This window comes from Rhinoraja longicauda, chromosome 1 (assembly GCF_053455715.1).
Source record: "Rhinoraja longicauda isolate Sanriku21f chromosome 1, sRhiLon1.1, whole genome shotgun sequence".
Taxonomy (NCBI): domain Eukaryota; kingdom Metazoa; phylum Chordata; class Chondrichthyes; order Rajiformes; family Arhynchobatidae; genus Rhinoraja; species Rhinoraja longicauda.
Window position 1 is genome coordinate 89258294 of NC_135953.1, and position 19088 is coordinate 89277381.

Consider the following 19088-nt stretch of genomic DNA (forward strand, 5'->3'; position numbering starts at 1 on the left):
TAGAAGAAATAAAGTGGATGAGCTTGAGGCTCAGTTAGAGATTGGTAAGTATGATGGTGTGGGAATTACAGAGACATGGCTGCAAGAGGATCAGAGCTGGGAACTGAAAATTCAGGGGTATACGTCCTATCGAAAAGATAGACAGGTGGGCAGAGGGGGTGGGGTAGCTCTGTTGGTAAGGAATGAAATTCAGTCCCTTGCGAGGGGTGACATAGAATCAGAAGATGTAGAGTCATTGTGGATATAACTGAGAAATTGTAAGGGTAAAAAGACCTAAATGGGAGTTATCTACAGGCCCCCAAACAGTAGCCTGGATATAGGGTGCAAGTTGCATCAGGAGTTAAAATTGGCATGTACCAAAGGTAATGCTACGGTGGTTATGGGAGATTTCAACATGCAGGTAGACTGGGGAAATCAGGTTGGTACTGGACCTCAAGAAAGGGATTTTGTAGAGTGCCTCCGAGATGGATTCTTAGAACAGCTTGTACTGGAGCCTACCAGAGTGAAGGCAATTCTGGATTTAGTGTCGTGTAATGAACTGGATTTGGTAAGGGAACTCAAGGTAAAAGAGCCATTAGGAGGTAGTGATCATAATATGATAAGTTTTAATCTGCAATTTGAGAGGGAGAAGGTAAAATCAGAAGTGTCAGTATTGCAGTTGAATAAAGCGGACAATGGAGGCATGAGGGAGGAGCTGGCCAAAGTTGACTGGAAAGGGACCCAGCAGAGATGACGGTGGAACAGCAATGGCAGGTATTTCTGGGAATAATCCAGAAGATGCAGGATCATTTCATTCCAAAGAGGAAGATAGATCCTAAGGGGAGTAAGAGGTGACCGTGGCTGACAAGGGAAGTCAAGGACAGGAACAAAGATAAAAGAGAAGACGTATAACATAGCAATAATGAGCGGGAAGCCAGAGGTTTGGGAAAATTTTAAAGATCATCAGAAGGTAACTAAAAAGGCAATACGAAGAGAAAAGATGAGGCATGAAGGTAAGCTAGCCAAGAAAATAAAGGAAGATAGTACACGCTTCTTCAGGTATGTGAAGAGGAAAAAAATAGTTAAGACAAATGTGGGTCCCTTGAAGATAGAAACAGGTGAATTTATTATGGGGAACGAGGAAATAGCAGAAGATTTGAACAGGTACTTTGGTTCTGTCTTTACTAAGGAAGACACAAACAATCTCCCAGATGTACTAGGGGACAGAGGACCTAGTGTGGCAGAGAAACTGAAGGAAATTCACATTAGTCAGGAAATGGTGTTGGGTAGGCTGATGGGACTGAAGGCTGATAAATCCCCAGGGCCTGATGGTCTGCATCCCAGGGTACTCAAGGAGGTGGCTCTAGAAATTGTGAATGCATCTGAAGAAGGGTCTCGATCCAAAACGTCACCCATTCCCTCTCTCCTGAGATGCTGCCTGACCTGCTGAGTTACTCCAGCATTTCGTGAATAAATACCTTTGATTTATACCAGCATCTGCAGTTATTTTCTAACACTAAGTGAATACATTGGTGATCATTTTCCAATGTTCTATAGATTCTGGATCATTTCTGTGGATTGTAGGGTAGCTAATGTTATCCCACATTTTTAGAAAGGAGGGAGAGAGAAAGCAGGGAATTATAGACCAGGTAGCCTGACATCGGTGGTGGGGAAGATGCTGGAGTCGATTATTAAAGATGTAATAGCGGTGCATTTGGATAGCAGTAAGAGGATCGGTCCAAGTCAGCATGGATTTACAAAGGGGAAATCATGCTTGACTAATCTTCTGGAATTTTTTGAGGATGTAACAAGTAAAATGGACAAGGGAGAGCCAGTGGATGTAGTGTACCTGGACTTTCAGAAATCCTTTGATTAGTGGACAAAATGAGAGCACATGGTATTGGCACAGGGAGAGCACAGGGTTTTGACATGGATGGAAAATTAGTTGGCAGACAGGAAACAAAGTATAAGGATTAATGGGTCACTTTCAAAATGGCAGGCAGTGACTAGTGGGGTGCCGCAAGGCTCAGTGCTGTGACCACAGCTATTTACAATATACATTAATAGATGAAGGAATTGAAAGTAAAATTAGCAAATTTGGGCGGGTTTCTGACTGGAGCAAAATAACTAACAAAACAATTAAGGAAGGCCAGAGGTGTAAAACAGACTGGATAGTCCTTCCAAAGAGGCACTGTGAGTTCAATATCCTTTTTGTTTACATACTGGGTGGCATTGTGAACTGTGAAGAGGATGCTATGAGGTGACTTGGACAGGTTGGGTGAGTGGGTAGATGCATGGCAAATGCAGTATAATGTGAATAAATGTGAGGTTATCCACTTTGGTGGCAAGAACAGGAAAGCAGATTATTATCTGAATGGTGTCAGGTTAGGAAAAGGGGAAGTACAACGAAACCTGGGTGACCTTGTAAATCAGTCACTGAAGGTAAGCATGCAGGTACAGCAGGCAGTGAAGAAAGCTGATGGCATGTTGGCCTTCATAATGAGAAGAGTTGAGTACAGGAGCAAAAAGGTCCTACTGCAGTTGTACAGGGCACTGGTGAGACCACACCTGGAGTAATGTGTGCAGTTTTGATCTCCTAATTTGTGGAAGGATATTCTTGCTACTGAGGGAATGCAATGTAGGTTCACTAGGTTAATTCCCGGGATGGTGGGACGGTCAAATGATGAAAGAATGGAGCGACTGGGCTTGTATTCACTGGAATTTAGAAGGATGAGAGTGGATCTTTAGAAACATGTAAAATTATTAACGGATTGGACACACTAGATGCAGGAAACGTGTTCCTGATTTTCAGGGAGTCCAGACCCAGAGGCCACAGTTTAAGAATAAGGGGTAGGACATTTAGAACTGTGAAAAACCTTTTTATCCAGAGAGTTATGAATTTGTGGTATTTTCTGCCTCAGAGAGCAGTGGAGGCCATTTCACTGGATGCATTCAAAAGAGAGTTAGTTAGAGCTCTAAGGGCAAGTGGAATCAAGGGATATGGGGAGAAGGCAGGAACGGGGTACTGATTGTGGATGACCAGCCATGATCACATTAAATGGCGGTGCTAGCACGAAGGGCCGAATAGCCTACTCCTGCACCTATTGTCTATGTATCTGACAGGCAGGAAATAGCATTTGAGGCTTGGAAAGCACATCTTGGACCCGCAGGCCCTAAGCATAGGAGCACCGCAAGGCTGCGAATTCTCCCCTCTCCTTTACTCTTTCTACACCAACGACTGCACCGCCACAGACTCCTCTGTCAAGCTTCTCAAGTTTGCGGACGACACAACCCTGATTGGACTGATCCAGGATGGGGAGGAATCTGCCTACAGACAGGAAGTGACACAGCTGGCATCCTGGTACCTTCGTAACAACCTGGAGCTCAATGCTCTTAAGACAGTGGAATTGATAATAGAGTTTAGGAGAGCTCCCCCTCCCCTCCCCCCACTCACCATCAACAACACCACAGTCACATCTGTGGAGTCATTTAAATTTCTTGGAACCATCATCTCCAAGGACCTTAAATGGGGGGCCACCATCGACTCCACAGTCAAAAAGGCCCAACAGAGCATGTACTTCCTGCGGCAGCTGAGGAAACACAATCTGCCACAGGCAATGATGGTCCAATTCTATACTGCCATCGTAGAGTCTGTCCTCACCTTCTCCATCATGGTCTGGTTTGGCTCAGCCACCAAGCACGACATCCGGAGGCTGCAACAAATCATTCGATCAGCTGAGAATGTTGTTGGCTGCAACCTTCCCCCCCATTGACGAACTGTACACTACAAGGGCCAGGAAGTGAGCGGGAAAGATCATCTCTGACCCCTCTCACCCTGGCCACAAACTCTTTGAAGTACTTCCCTCTGGAAGGTGACTCCGGACTGTCAAAGCTGCCACGGCCAGACATAAAAACAGCTTATTTCCGCGACTAGTAGCTCTACTCAATAACCAAAAGTCTGCAGCCTCTTATTTCATTCACATGTTTAAACTATAATGTTTTATTCTTAATGTTTTAATGTTTTATGGTTTATTCTTAATTGTTACTGTATGTTCGTGTTGTTACTTGCGAGTGGAGCACCAAAGCACATTCCTTGAATGTGTACATACTTGGCCAATAAACTTATTCAATTCAATTCAATTCAATCTATGTATCAATGTAAATCATCCTTCATCCTGAGGGACATCCTAAGGAGTTAGAAGATAATCCAAGGCCATTTTCCGTTTATTTATTTCAGTGAGGAAATGAAAGCAGTTTGGAATGTAACAGATAATTATTTATACAAGCTGAAGTTCAATTTCATGCATCATCTTGCATATTTATTACCAATTTAACCCTATGCTATTTAGAAGTTAATCCTTAAGTGATCTTGGGATACCAAATCCACAGTTGTTATGCTTATCCTTTTCTGTGTAATTGAATTAAAATGTTAGATGGACATACCTCAGTCTTCTGGAAACTTCTTATTCGTCCTTAGTGGGTGTAGGATAGTGTTAATGTGCGGGGATCGCTGGGCTGCACGGACTTGGTGGGCCGAAAAGGCCTGTTTCCGGCTGTATATATATGATATGATATGATATGATACATATTTTAATCATAATCTCAGTATAATTAACATGATCCCTTTATTTGGCAATGTTCCATTTTAAATTCTTATTCCCAGAATGACTTCTGCTCACAATTTTATTCCACTGACTGTGTGAACTTAATTACTTGGATCTGTGACAGATGCTCAGAATTATTTATGTTTTTTATGCGATCTTCTTTCTGATCCATTGTTTTGCTTTCCAAGAATCTTTCAAGAATTAATGTTGAATTATGTTCTCGGTATTTATTGTGATCATTGTATTGCACAGAACATCCACATTTGTAAAAGAAGAGGTCTCTTTAGAAATGATTGAGTTGAAGGAGAAGGTAGCCAGGTTTTCTCCAACATCTCCATTCAGGAACCTTGAAATCATTGCCACCTTGGGGGTAGGCGGATTTGGGAGAGTTGAGTTGGTAAGTTTTCTGCTGATATAAAATGCAATATCGTCTTTTACTAATGGTCAGAAATGTGTAAAGGGATGCATTTTCTTTCATGTGGGCATTGGCAAAATAGGAAATGAGGTGGTTTAAAACAGGCCACTGATTTATTAATGCCATTTTTCTAATGTTTCTCACACCAAATGTTTTCATTACTGTTTCAGTGATGCAGCTTACCTGATAGCTTATTGATAGCTTATTCTTCCAATTTCAGTGTGGTTCTGTTTTCAGATAGAATCATGTATTTGCTTGCAGTGCAGATTCCCTCAGTCAGCAATTGTTGCAACACACAATATTCAACAGAGAAATTGTGCATCTCTCTTTCTTGGATACATAGCACAATATGTCAAAGGACACAGTGGTATATAGATCAGTTATAGATATGAGCAGAGAAATGGCCGATGTAGTTTAATCCAAGCACTTGTGCACTTTGGGAGGTAATATGTGAGGAGAAAGTTCACAGTTGTGGCAAACCCTGAACAGCACTGATGTAGAGAGGGATCTTGGGGTCCAAGTTCATAACTCCCTATGTGGCAATAAAAGTAGTTAGTGCAGTAAAGAAAACATGTGGCTTCTTGCTTCATCAGTTGGACCATTGAGCACAGGAGTCAGCAGGTCATGCTGCAGCTTTAAAAATCTTTAGTTAGGCCACATTTGAAGCATGTGTGCAGTTCTGGTTGCCCCAACACAGGAAAGATATGGAGACTTGGAGAGGTTTGCAGACAAAGCTTATCAGAATGCTGCTGGGATTGAAGGGTATTAGCTATAATAAGAGTTTGTAGAACTTTTATTATTTTCTCTGGAGTTTCAGAGGTTTAGAAACCTGATAGAAATATATAAAATTATTAGTGACATAAATAGGGTGGACAGTAAAATCCTTTTTCCCAAGGAGGAAATGTCCAAGATTAGAGGGCATAACTATAAGGTTATAGGGGGAATGTTTAAAGGACATGTTCAGGACAAGTTTTTTTACACAGAGAGTGGTGGGTGAAACACGCTGCCTGGGGTAGTGATGGAAATAGAAACAATAGTGTTTTTTTAAGGAGCTTTTACATATTACATCTCTTTTTCTAAGTTTTCCCCATCAAATTATTTTCCATCTTTAAGTACTTATAATCCAGTGCATATTGCCAGTCTGTTTTATGTAGGGGGTAAAATAATATGCCCTTTGTTTACCACGTAACACACGAATTGTAAAAGCAGATAACTAATTTGTTTCCTCTAGGTTAAAATGAAGAATGAAAATGTGACATTCGCTGTGAAGTGCATAAAGAAAAAACACATTGTCGACACAAGGCAACAAGAACACATCCACTCAGAGAAGAAGATTCTTGAAGAGGCTCGCTCTCCATTTATTGTAACGTAAGGTCTTTACTGGAGAAATACTCTTAAGACAGATTTGCTGCACAAACAAGACACAATGTGCTAGAGCAACTCAGCGGGTCAGGCATTATTTCTAAAGAGCATGGATGGATAACATTTCGGGTCGAGACCATTTCATGAGTTCAAAGAAGGGTTGCGACCTGAAACATCTGCTTTCCATGTTCTCCAGAGTTGCTCTCTGACCCACTGAGTTACTTCAGCACCTTATATGTTTTTTTGGTAAACCAACATTTTCTATTCCACATGTCAACATTTTATTGTGCAAACATTTTTCAGTGTGAGCTGACAGCAAGTTGCGTGCAAAAATAGTTTAAAATCATTTCTTACGACACTTGACTTTTTTTTATCAGCACGTAGTTTGAAAATCACCCTACAAATAAACATACTACCATTCTGAGCATAAAATTCCATTGCCAGATTCACTGTGAACAAATAATAAAAATGTCTCAATAGGAAACCGATCTCCTGTAGCAACAATTTTGTTGCATCTCATCGCTCTCATTAGTGTGAATGGCAGGTAATACCTTTGAAATATTTTTATTTCCACATTTTGGTTTAATATGAGAAGTACTTTGGAGTTATGTCATGGTATCATACCTATATCTCAGCAGTAAACACAAGTATAAACAGTTTACAGTGTAATCAAATAAAATTCACTCTACCTTAATTGGTACATGTGACAATAAAACACCTTTGAACCTTTGAAATATCAAAATAAATGCAATTGCTCCAGAGATCTGGGGCTTTTAGAAGCAAAGGATTCAATGATAGAGTGGGGCATTAAGTAAAGCAATGATGACCACATAGTGGGTTGCAATTTCCTATGTCCCAGTGAAACATTTTGACATGGAAATATTGACATGTACTTTTCATGATTTTAATTTAGTTTGGTTTAGTTTATTGTCACGTGTACTGCGGTGAAAAGCTTTTATAGGGTGCCAACCAGATAGCAGAAAGGCAATACATGATTACAATCGATCCATTTACAGTGCATAGATACATGATAAGGGAATAACGTTTAGTGCACGGTAAAGCCAGCAAAATCCAATTAAGGATAGTCTGAGGGTCACCAAGAGATAGATAGTAGTGACCCTCGGACTATTCGTGATCGGACTTTGCTGATTTTTTCCATGATAATTTAGTCGAATAATGGGATATGCAAGAAGTATTATTTGACTTTGTGAGATGAAGTAAAACAAGCAATGGCAAAACAGTATTTGGTTGTTTGCATTGAATTCATAAAACTACAATAACTACAACTGTGCCTGAAATTTTAATTCATCCAGTTTATGCATCCAGGTCAGACAGCTAAATTGTAACCAGTAGATTTCTGGGAGTTCACCTACAGTAATAAAAGTATTTTTAAAATTATTTTTAACCTAATGGAAAAAGGCAAATTGGCAAAACAAGGCCGAGCATTTTTCCTAACTTATTGTTGAACGTGTGTGATATCTAGGGAACAGTAGATTAGTGGTTGTTAATAAGCTCATTTCCAGAGGATTTAATAGTTTATTTTTACTTATGAGTTCAAATCCTACCATGGCAGTGGGGAATTTAAATTCAAATAATTAAATAAACTTGAAATAAGTAGGTAGCAATAATATTAATGATCGGAAATCACTATTTTCTTTATCCATTAACCTTACCTTGCTTGGTATTACGGCCACCAGGTGTATGTCTCGTTGTCACCTTCTCCTCAGCCAATAATGAACCAATCTACATTTCCTTGAGCAGCATCTGCTTTGATCTGTTGTTTTCACACCTTACCCTTCCATATCTCTAGTTTCCCTCTCCCCTGACTCTCAGTTTGAAGTCGGGCCTGGACCTGAAACGTCGTCCATTCCTTCTATCCAGAGATGCTGCCTGGCCCGCTGAGTTACTCCAGCATTTTGTGTCTATTTGCAATTCCTTCCTACACATGATTTCATAAAAACTGGCATTAGAAGCCAGAATAAATGGGTATTCTCCAATTCTCCAATCTGCATGCTGAGGTTTAAACAAACTGAAGCCAGTTTGCACTTTTGAAATTTGCATTAAACTTCTAATAATATTTTGGCCTCAGTTATACATTATTGAAGCAATTGAGGTCTAAATATTATCAGAAATTTAATACAAACTTTAAAAGCACAAACTGACTTCAGAGGACACCATTTTTTACGGCTGGGGAATTGGCCATTTTCTTGGTGCTGTCAAGGAGTTAAAAGTACTTCCCAATTTTATAGAGCGAGGAGACTATTATTGATAACATTGCTGAATTTATGTGGTCTTTCTCAAAGGCCATTTGACCATTCAGGATTGCCTTATTTAATAACTAACAGCCAGAGATGGCTTGTGACTAAGATGAGCTCAACATAAAGCAGAATGTGGTCTATGATCATAAAGGTCATGAGATTGGTCGATGGCTGTAAGTGCAGTCAGATCTTGGAAGTTGGTTCATTCATATTTAAACAAGAGCATAATATTTGAACTTTCAAAACCTCAGAGGATAAATTTTAAATGGCTGCTTTTAAATGAGTGAATGTAATGAATAATGACAGGTGTAGTTTCTTTTCTCAGCATAAAAGAAAGATGTTGCTGCTGATTTCATGGATGAATCTTTAAACCCAATGATTTGTGCTCCTGTGGAACACATTCCCATTCCAGAGGGAAGCAGGTCAGCTCCAGATACCATAGAACCATGGCCTTAAATTGGGACATAAGATAGGGGGAATGGAGGCCACCTCATGATCTGCTTCTTCTAACACGGCCATTAGTAGGCTCAATGGCAGTAATACTTGGAGTGAGTGATGTTCTGGTTAAAGATAAGACATGTGGCCGCTTTTCTCCAGATTTTATCTTGCAATAAAGAATTAAGTGATTGAATTCCCTACATGGTGCTGACGTGAAGGAGGGGTGTGGCCATATCTGGCTGCATCCTCAAGAGATTCTGAACTGAGTCACTATGCTCCAGCTCCCATCTTTCATCTGCTGGTAGATAACATGATGACAAGAAAAATAAACTCAGTCCAATAGAAATTAGCAAAGTCATAGATTTGCTGGCTAGCAGCATCAATACTTTAAGATTGGATCATTCACGATTTCAGATTTCATTAATATGTGGAGGTTGCATTATGAGATGCAAACATTACAAAAGCATTGTTGCTTGAGATATCAACGCACAACAGCAGGGAGGACAGTAATCATTGTTTAATGCTGCTAGTTTGTCTAACTTTGCCGCATTGTCAAAGTGACAGCAAAACTTGACCTGCACAAGAAAACCTGAAAGCCGAGCATTAGATGTCCATAATATTGGCAAATTATTTAAATACAATGAGAATACAATAGAGGAAACCCCCCCCCCCCAGTTATGACAGGGTTCGTTCCTGAGAACTGTTCGTAAGTCAGAAATGAACAAAAAACAGTGTGTGGGGAAGGATTATAGAAGCAGGTGTGATGGCAGAGAGAAGAGCCAGGGAAAAGCAGCCGCCAGCCGGCTTCACTTACTCGATGAGCAAGCGAGCGAGTGAGTCTGCTTAGTGCTCCCAGCTCCGCTTTGCTCGGCCCAGCCCCTGATCGTTGCAGAGCGCAGGGTGGGCGGGGAAAGAAGGCCCGCAGAAATGCCCTGCCGCCACCCAGCAGAAGATGCTGGCAGACTCGCAAAGGCTGGCAAATCCATCACCATCCATCCCGCCAGTTGCCCCATCGCATGTCTGTTTGTACGTTGTGTTCAAAAGCCGGGCGTTAAAACATAGGGAGGACATTAACAGGGAAAAGTTGCATTCAGCATGTATTTACACAAATGTACTGACCCAGTCAATTGAAATATTTCTGCCCTAATTCTCATGAATGCAATGGATTTCATTATGCCAGATGCTATTCTTTTAAAGCTTAATGTTAATTTTTTTGTTGATCTATTTCTTTGTCTTTTGGTGAACCTATGGAATAAGATATGTATGTTTACCGTTTAGTTAATAATTATCAGAACAAAAAGCTCTTTGTTAACATTAAAAACTCACCAATGTTTTGATTATTGTTCTCTATACACTTTGAAGCATATTCATAACTAATATCTTCAGTATAAATAGATCCTTGTCTTTGTATTCATTCCAAGCATGAGTTTGACAACAGCTATAGACATGGCTGCAATTGTTTGCAATTAACTTTGACTTAAATGTTAAATCCAAATGCATAAACTCTCTTGAATTTCCATTCAGATTATGAGCAGATGTAGGAAGGAACTGCAGATGCTGGTTTACACCGAAGATAGACACAAAATGTTGGAGTAATTTAGCGGGTCAGGCAGCATCTGTGGAAAAAAAGGAATAGGAGTCTTTTCTGGTCAGGACCTTCTTCAGACCAAGACTGAAGAAGGGTCTCGAACCAAAATGTCACCTATCCATTTTCTCCACAGATGCTGCCTGACCTGCTGAGTTACTCTAGCATTTTGTGCCAATTTTCAGATTATGAGTGTCCTGTATAAACTATATCTCATTGATTTTCCTCTGTTTTGATATTGTAGACTATTTCGCAGTTTTAAAGATAACAAATACGTTTACATGCTGTTGGAGGCTTGTCTTGGAGGAGAGATCTGGAGTATTCTACGGGATAGGTGAGCTGGTTTGATATCTGCACAAAAAAAGTCATTGCACTTCTCTTTTTAAAGCAGCCCTTGTAAATTTTGATTGTTTAAATCAATCTTAGTGTACACATCCTACTGCCCAACTATCTCAATGTGTTCTTCCTATGGCAGAGGCTGCTTTGATGAGTCCACCTCAAAATTTTGTGTTTCATGCGTGACGGAAGCTTTTGATTACCTGCACCATATTGGAGTCATCTACAGAGACTTGAAACCTGAGAACCTGATGCTTGATACTGAAGGATACATAAAGTTGGTGGGTGTTAAATAATATTCCTAAGAATCACTCGGGCAAAAGTGGTGCTGGGCTAAAAATTCATAGGCAATTAATCCAAATTCTGCGATCATTTTATGTGGAATTTAATTTTGTAAAAACCTAATCGTTAGTTAGAAAGACGTCATTCAGACCTGCTGGATTTGCATAGAAGTGGAACTGGTTCACAATTGCTTTTTGGGAAGGCAGCCCCTTCGGAAGTGGCTTACAAATAGTTCCTGTTCCAGCATATAAGTTTAATTCTTTTGTGCCTGGCCTAACTGGTCACTATTCCACTTAAGATAATTCTCTGTCTACTTCAGAGCAATGAGGAAAGTTAGGCAGTGCAAACTAATTTGCTAGATTGCATTGAATATTTTTTTGAATGTAGATATTGTTTTCTTCAAGCAGTGCAAACTGAATCTGGAGGAAAAAACATCTATGTTCAATTAATATTTCAGTGCAATATAGCACCATGGCACTAGATTAAGCATAATTGCCTACAAATTGGATTGTATCTTTTCTTTTCCAATTCCAGATTGGGTCCTCTGAAAGAAAAAATATGGAATTGGCCAAAGTCTGGTGTAAAGAGCAGTAATTGATTGAATTCAGAAAGATCAAATCAATTCACCTCCTGATATTTTGCTGCACTGCATTCAAAGAAAGTTTGTGTAGGAAGGAACTGCAGATGCTGGTTTACACTGAAGATAGACACAAAATGCTGGAATAACTCAGCGGGTCAGGCCTTCTGTCATTAAAGGCACATTTTTTATACAGCCGCATGCATCCACTCTGGCTCTCATGAAGAAAACCGAGACTGCAGAGTAGAGGGTAACATCTCCCACATTCATTCATTGGGCCATGCCAATGAGACAGAACAGTGCATCTGCAAGCTTCTTGGAAGACCATTGGCACTGGAGGAGCAGAGATAGGGTTTTCTCTTCATAGGGAGTTCCCATATCATCCATACTCAGAAGGAACCCAGACCTAATTAGCAGAGGTACATCTGCCAGGAGCAGCATGTTTACTGGTTCCCTGTTGAGGTTAGATTAACAATAGACTGGACCCTTCAAAAGAACCAGGCAGTTCAAAATAAATCACCATAACCTGGCGTTAATGACCTGGCAAAATTCTTGTGTCTTCATTTGCTGTGGTGGGTACACCAGATGAGATGCATTGCCATGTTAAGTAAACAAGTAAACCCCTCACTGATGCCACAAAGTTCATCGGGTCAATGTGGATGTTGTTGTCTATCCTGAGCTCATTCCATTGTCGGGGTTCAGAAGCCCGCAACAATTTACCAGCATTACATTGATTGAATAGATATTGCTGATAATTAGAAGAATATATTTTATTGATCCTCTGTTTTCAGGTTGACTTTGGATTTGCGAAGAAGATTGGCAGAGGTCAGAAAACATGGACATTTTGTGGAACACCTGAATATGTAGCACCTGAGATCATTCTGAACAAAGGCCATGATTTTGGTGTAGACTTTTGGTCATTGGGAATTCTTGTCTTTGAGCTTCTGACTGGCAGGTAACTGTTCTTTGCTATTACACGTTATTTCTGCAATCAATGGGCATGGAGCAAAACATAAATTAAAAAGTAAAGAGCTAAACTTATGAAAGTGACTTGTTCTGTATTGATATACATGTTCTCATACAGTGTAGCAATCAGATGGCACAAATGACTTAATGTCCATGGAGGAGACAGAACAAGTACAATTTAGATTAAATAATATTTTGGAATATAGGATGGGTATGTTGAGATATTAAGTGGTGGATGAAACTAATTTCCCCTGGGTCTATGAGACTCTCCAAAACTGAGGTAGTCATTATGTCTCTCTAAATTTCTTATCAGCATGTTGAGTTAAATATCATGTCACATAATCTCTGGGATGGCAGATGCTTACTCCTTGATCTTGACCTTGTTTCTCTAGCAATGCATAATTTCCTATCTGGCTGTCCCAAATGAGAAAAGTAAGAATGACTTAAAAAGTCAAAGCCACAAAGCAAGTGACATTCTTAATAGTCTAAAGTCTAAAGAAAGCCAGCAGGACTGTGCACTGCAGTGGGGTAAACTGAAATTTTGGACACAAAATCTGCCCATAAGTCATGGAGTGCTGGCTAAACGCAAGTGTTTCTATTCAAAGCTACTGGCCCAGGGCAATCAGCTCAATTGGATCCAGTGTCCTCTAGATGGTCAAAATTTACAAAATGCTGCTTTTTTGCAATGTTTTCTTGTGATGGCTCTTGAAAAATAGAAACTTAACACACAGGTGCAGCAGCTTCTGTGAGAGAGAAACTGTTGATGTTTCAGGTTGATGACCTTCCATCAGAACCTGAGATGTTAATTCTTCCTATGCACACAGATGCTGCCTGACCTGCTGAGTAATTCCAGTATTCTCTGTTTCTACTGTATTTCGCATATCCTGCATTACAAATAGTTAGACTAAATGCGGTGCTTCACTGCTACTCTAAATGACTCGCGAGTCATGTAATCATTGAGGCATTACATGAACTTTCAAAGCACACATGCCCAGGGCTTTCTGAACTGTGCAGTTTTCTGTATTATCCTGAAGTGCCTCTTTGAGGTATCTCCACAACATGCAGAAATAGCTAACGATTACTGCAATCAGCCTTTACATATCCATGTGGTGAGCACTTCTGAACAAACAATATCACCAATATCAGAAATTAGGTAATCAAATTAAAATAATATGTTTTGATTATTTGCTGTATAACTGATGTGTAAACTGTAACCTAAGTGCCAAGGAGGAATATACTCAGAACACTACTGCAGATCAAAAAAACAGTTGCTATTTTTCTCTGTTGTCAATTTTCTTTAAATTGTGTCATTTAATTATTTAAAGTTGAAGACTGCCAGATCAGTAAGCTGTGGTGGGTGGCAGAGTGGTGCGGTGGGAGAGTTGGTGCCTTACAGTGCCAAAGACTCAGGTTTGATTCTGACTTCGGGGCTGTCTGTGCGGAGTTTGTATGTTCTTCCTGTGACCGCGTGCGTTTTTTCTGGATGTCATATCATATCATATCATATACATACAGCCGGAAACAGGCCTTTTCGGCCCACCAAGTCCGTGCCGCCCAGCGATCCCCGTACATTAACACTATCCTACACCCACTAGGGACAATTTTTACATTTACCCAGCCAATTAACCTACATAACGATGCTCTGGTTTCCTCCCATATTCCAAAGGCGTGCATGTTTGTAGGTTAATTGGCTTCTGTAAAGTACTCCATGAGTGTAGAATGAAAAGTGGGATAACTAGTTTCCGGGTGATCAATGTCGGCGTGGACTCAGTGGGACAAAATGCCTGTTTCCACTCTGTATCTCCAAACCAAATTAACCAAGATTATACAATACAACTCCACTAACCCGTTGTTTGATCATTCAGATATCCTTATGATTAGACCTGGATCATCAGGTAATAGTTCCCAGGCTCCCTTTGAATACACTGGTGCCTCATTCCCATGCTCCTGTGAACTCTGCCAGGGTACCGATTCCAAAAGTAAAGTTACTGGGGCTTGTTCCTATGTTCCTTCTAAACTCACTGTGAAGTTTCTGAGGCCATTCTCTATGTTCCTCATTAACTCACTGCGGCCTTGTTCCCGTGCTCCTTTTAAACTCACTAGAGCCCTTTTACCTACCATCCTTTTGAACTCATCAGAGTCACATATCTCGTGCCGTCTTTAAACTCAATGTGATTCATTGAAAACACAGTGACTGTTGAGCTATATCAATATAGCTCTCCTGTAGCTTTATCTGTGTGATACTTAGCTTACTGACCTGGCAGTCTACAACTTTTTAAACAATTGGATAACGCAATTTAACAAAAATTGACATCAGTGAAAACAGCAACTGTTTTCATCTCCAGTGGTGTTTTGAGCATACTTCACCTTGGCACTTAGATTAGTTTACACATCAGTTATACAGCAGAGAATCAAAAATATTATTTTCATTTCACCTGATTTCTTTGTGACATGTTTGTTCAGAAGTGCAACTTTCACAGCCAGTTCAAAGAGAGTACAGCAACTAAAATTATACAAAAGGTACTTGATAAATAATTGCTTAGCTTCTACATGTAAGACTAGTACTTTTTAGCCCTGTTTAAATTGTGCTTCATATTTTATGAGAAACATTCTTTTTCCCAGTGCAAGTATGTCCCATATGAATGGTAATTTACATGCTCTGAGCGGAATGCTCATGTCTTTTTACTTTAAAACAGTTTTCCCTCAAATAATTTTCTATATTTCCATTAACAGTACAAGACTTCTCTATATTTTTTAGATTAAAAATAAAAATAATGAAATGGAAGCACCTCAACGGAACATTTGGGAAGTGGCTTTTATTTGAGGGCTATGCGTTATGACATTTTAAACACTTTATTAAAAGCAGCTTTAGGAGTTCATTATACATAGAGCACAAGAGACATCTTTCGCTCCACTGGTGCTGACGGCATAATGTGCTCTAACTTTCAAGTGGACTTAAATGATGGCAATTTCCAGTCTAGATTCAATGACTGGAATTTTCACCTGGTGCTCCATTTAAAACAAGTCTAGAATTTCATTTATATTAAGGCATTGAGCTAAACACAATCATTGGCTACCTGACCAACCCCTGAGAGTGGGCATGGGTGTGCTGCGAAGGAGTGAAGTGGAAGAGCTCATAGTGTTTTTTCTGTATCCTTTCTATTAATATGGAGGCACAAAAAACAACAGATACTTGTAAATAACTGGGGTTCCAGCACCAAGCCTTGCGGCACCCCACTAGTCACTTCCTGCCATTCCGAAAAGCACCCTTTAATTCCTACTCTTTGCTTCCTGTCGGCCAACCAGTTCTCTATCCATGTCAATACCCTACCCCCAATACCATGTGCTCTAATTTTGCACACTAATCTCTTGTGTGGGACAATAGACAATAGACAATAGACAATAGGTGCAGGAGTAGGCCATTCAGCCCTTCGAGCCAGCACCGCCATTCAATGCGATCATGGCTGATCACTCTCAATCAGTACCCCGTTCCTGCCTTCTCCCCATACCCCCTCACTCCGCTATCCTTAAGAGCTCTATCCAGCTCTCTCTTGAAAGCATCCAACGAACTGGCCTCCACTGCCTTCTGAGGCAGAGAATTCCACACCTTCACCACTCTCTGACTGAAAAAGTTCTTCCTCATCTCCGTTCTAAATGGCCTACCCCTTATTCTTAAACTGTGGCCCCTTGTTCTGGACTCCCCCAACATTGGGAACATGTTTCCTGCCTCTAATGTGTCCAATCGCCTAATTATCTTATATGTTTCAATAAGATCCCCCCTCATCCTTCTAAATTCCAGTGTATACAAGCCCAATCGCTCCAGCCTTTCAACATACGACAGTCCCGCCATTCCGGGAATTAACCTAGTGAACCTACGCTGCACGCCCTCCATAGCAAGAATATCCTTCCTCAAATTTGGAGACCAAAACTGCACACAGTACTCCAGGTGCGGTCTGGTCAAAGGCTTTTTGAAAGTACAGATACACCACATCTACTGGCTCTCTCTTATCCATTCTACTCATTACATCCTCAAAGAATTCCAGAAGAATAGTCAAGCATGATTTCCCCTTCATAAATCCCTGCTGACTTTGACCAATCCTGTCACTGCTTTCCAATTGCGCTGCTATAACATCTTTAATAATTGACTCAAGCATCTTCCCCTCTACCGATGAAAGGCTAACTGGTCTATAATTCCCCGTTTTCTCTCTCCCTCCTTTCTTAAAAAGTGGAGTTACTTTGGCTACCCTCTAGTCCACAGGAACTGATCCAGAGTCGAGAGAACATTGGAATATGATCACCAGTGCATCCACGATTTCTAGGGCCACCTCCTTGAGTACTCTGGGATACAGACCATCAGGCCCTGGGGATTTATCTGCCTTTAGTTCCAACAGTTTAGCTAACACCATTTCCTGACTAATGTGGATTCCCTTCAGTTCCTCCCTTCCACTAGATCCTCAATCCCCTAGTATTTCTGGAAGATTGTTTGTGTCTTCCGTAGTGAAGACAGAACCAAAGTACTTGTTTACCTGGTATGCCATTTCCTGGTTTCCCATTATAAATTCACTTATCTCTGACTGTAAGAGACCTACATTTTTTGTCTTCACTAATCTTTTCCTTTTTACATATCTAAAGAAGCTTTTAGAGTCAGTTTTTATATTCCCCGCAAGCTTTCTTTCATGCTCTTTTTCCCCCTCTTAATTAACCCCTTTGTTCTCCTCTGAGTTCTAAATTTCTCCCAGTCCTCCAGTTTGCTGCATCCTCTGGCCAATCTATATGCCTCTTCCTTGGATTTAACACTATCCTTGATTTCCCTCATTAGCCACGGTTGAGCCGCCTTCCACATTTTATTTTTTCGCCAGACAGGGATGAACATTTTTTGGAGTTCATCCATGCGGTCCCTTTAAGCATAACTTGCCAGTCTATCCAAGCCAATTCCCATCTCATACCTTTAAAGTATCCTTTCTTTAAGTTCAGGACCCTAGTCTCTGAATTAACCATGTCACTCTCCATCCTAATGTGGAATTCTACCATTTTATGGTCACTATTGCCCAAGGGGCTTTGCACAGCAAGAACGCTAACTAATTCTTCCTCATTACACAATACCCAATCAAGGATGTCCTGCCCTCTAGTTGGTTATATTTGAAGGTAAGTGCAACAATTCCACCAATGTGCAGGAGTTCAGCATCATCTGTTAACCAAGATAACGCACAATCAACTACCTCTTTTCCTCATGTATCTTGAAGAGTCCTACCTCTGGTCGGTAATCGGTCATAACAAAGTACCGCTTTGATTTAAACACAATCAGTGCATAATTATTAAGCTAATCCCTCCAATGTTCATTTGGACTCTCCAGACCTGTTATTGGTTGCCACTACCTCTCTACTTACCATTTGTATTAAACTTATCCATCACTACTCTCGGCCATTACTGGAGATGCCAATTGATTTGAGAACAAGCTTTTATCTCTTTTCCACCTGAAGATAATCTACATCTCCATTGACAGCGGGTCAAATAAATCTCTCCACCTGTGGTGGTCTGCTTGACATGTCCTTGCACTGACCTTGATCCTGATTACCATTTAGTCAGTGCAAAGTCTGTTGCAATCCTGTAAACTCATGTGAAAATAAGCTATCTTCATGAGAACATTTCAGTGAACTGTTTGTTTATTTTTTAGTTTTATTGCAAGTCTGTTAACTCATCTGCACAAACTAGGTCTAATGTTGGTGTGGCAGAAATTAACTTCCATCTTTCTATATTTCTTTACATTACAACGTGCACGTAAACCACTTCCTTGTGTCCAGGTGCCCCATGAAGTTTCTTCCTCAGCCTGAGGTAATCCGCCCAGGAAAGCTACCACTATTTCTAAACTATTCTGAAGTACCTGCTCAGATTTCAGTGGCCAGTCAGTAGTGGGGGTGGTTCAGTGTTTTTTTAGTCTAGTACTAGCTCTAAAATTACATGAAATTAAATTCTTGTGTAATTTTGACAACAATCTATGGCTTTGAGATAAAGCTTTCAGCATTTCACACCTACATTTGCACACAGCACCGCTGGACTTCCCAGGCACAGAACAATTGTTTATTGTGCTTCACGGAAGGAAGCTGAGTCAGAAAGAGATACACAGGGAAACAGGCCATTTCACCCACCAAATCCATGCCAACACTCAAGCATCCATTTACACTAATCTTTCCAAACCCACTTTACTCAAATCCGCAACATATTCTACCACTCGCCTATAAATTAGGAACAACTTACAGTGGCCAATTAACCAACCAACAGTCATGTT

General features: G+C 40.4%; 1 protein-coding gene across 1 annotated transcript in view; it reads left to right on the plus strand.

Annotated features, from left to right (window-relative positions):
- prkg2 (protein kinase cGMP-dependent 2) overlaps window positions 1-19088 on the plus strand; it is a 66402-nt gene that overhangs the window by 37142 nt on the left and 10172 nt on the right. The window contains exons 10-14 of the mRNA XM_078396866.1: window positions 4836-4980; window positions 6230-6366; window positions 10886-10975; window positions 11117-11258; window positions 12628-12791. Of these exons, the coding sequence (XP_078252992.1) occupies window positions 4836-4980; window positions 6230-6366; window positions 10886-10975; window positions 11117-11258; window positions 12628-12791 (678 nt within the window). The remainder of the gene's footprint in view (window positions 1-4835; window positions 4981-6229; window positions 6367-10885; window positions 10976-11116; window positions 11259-12627; window positions 12792-19088) is intronic.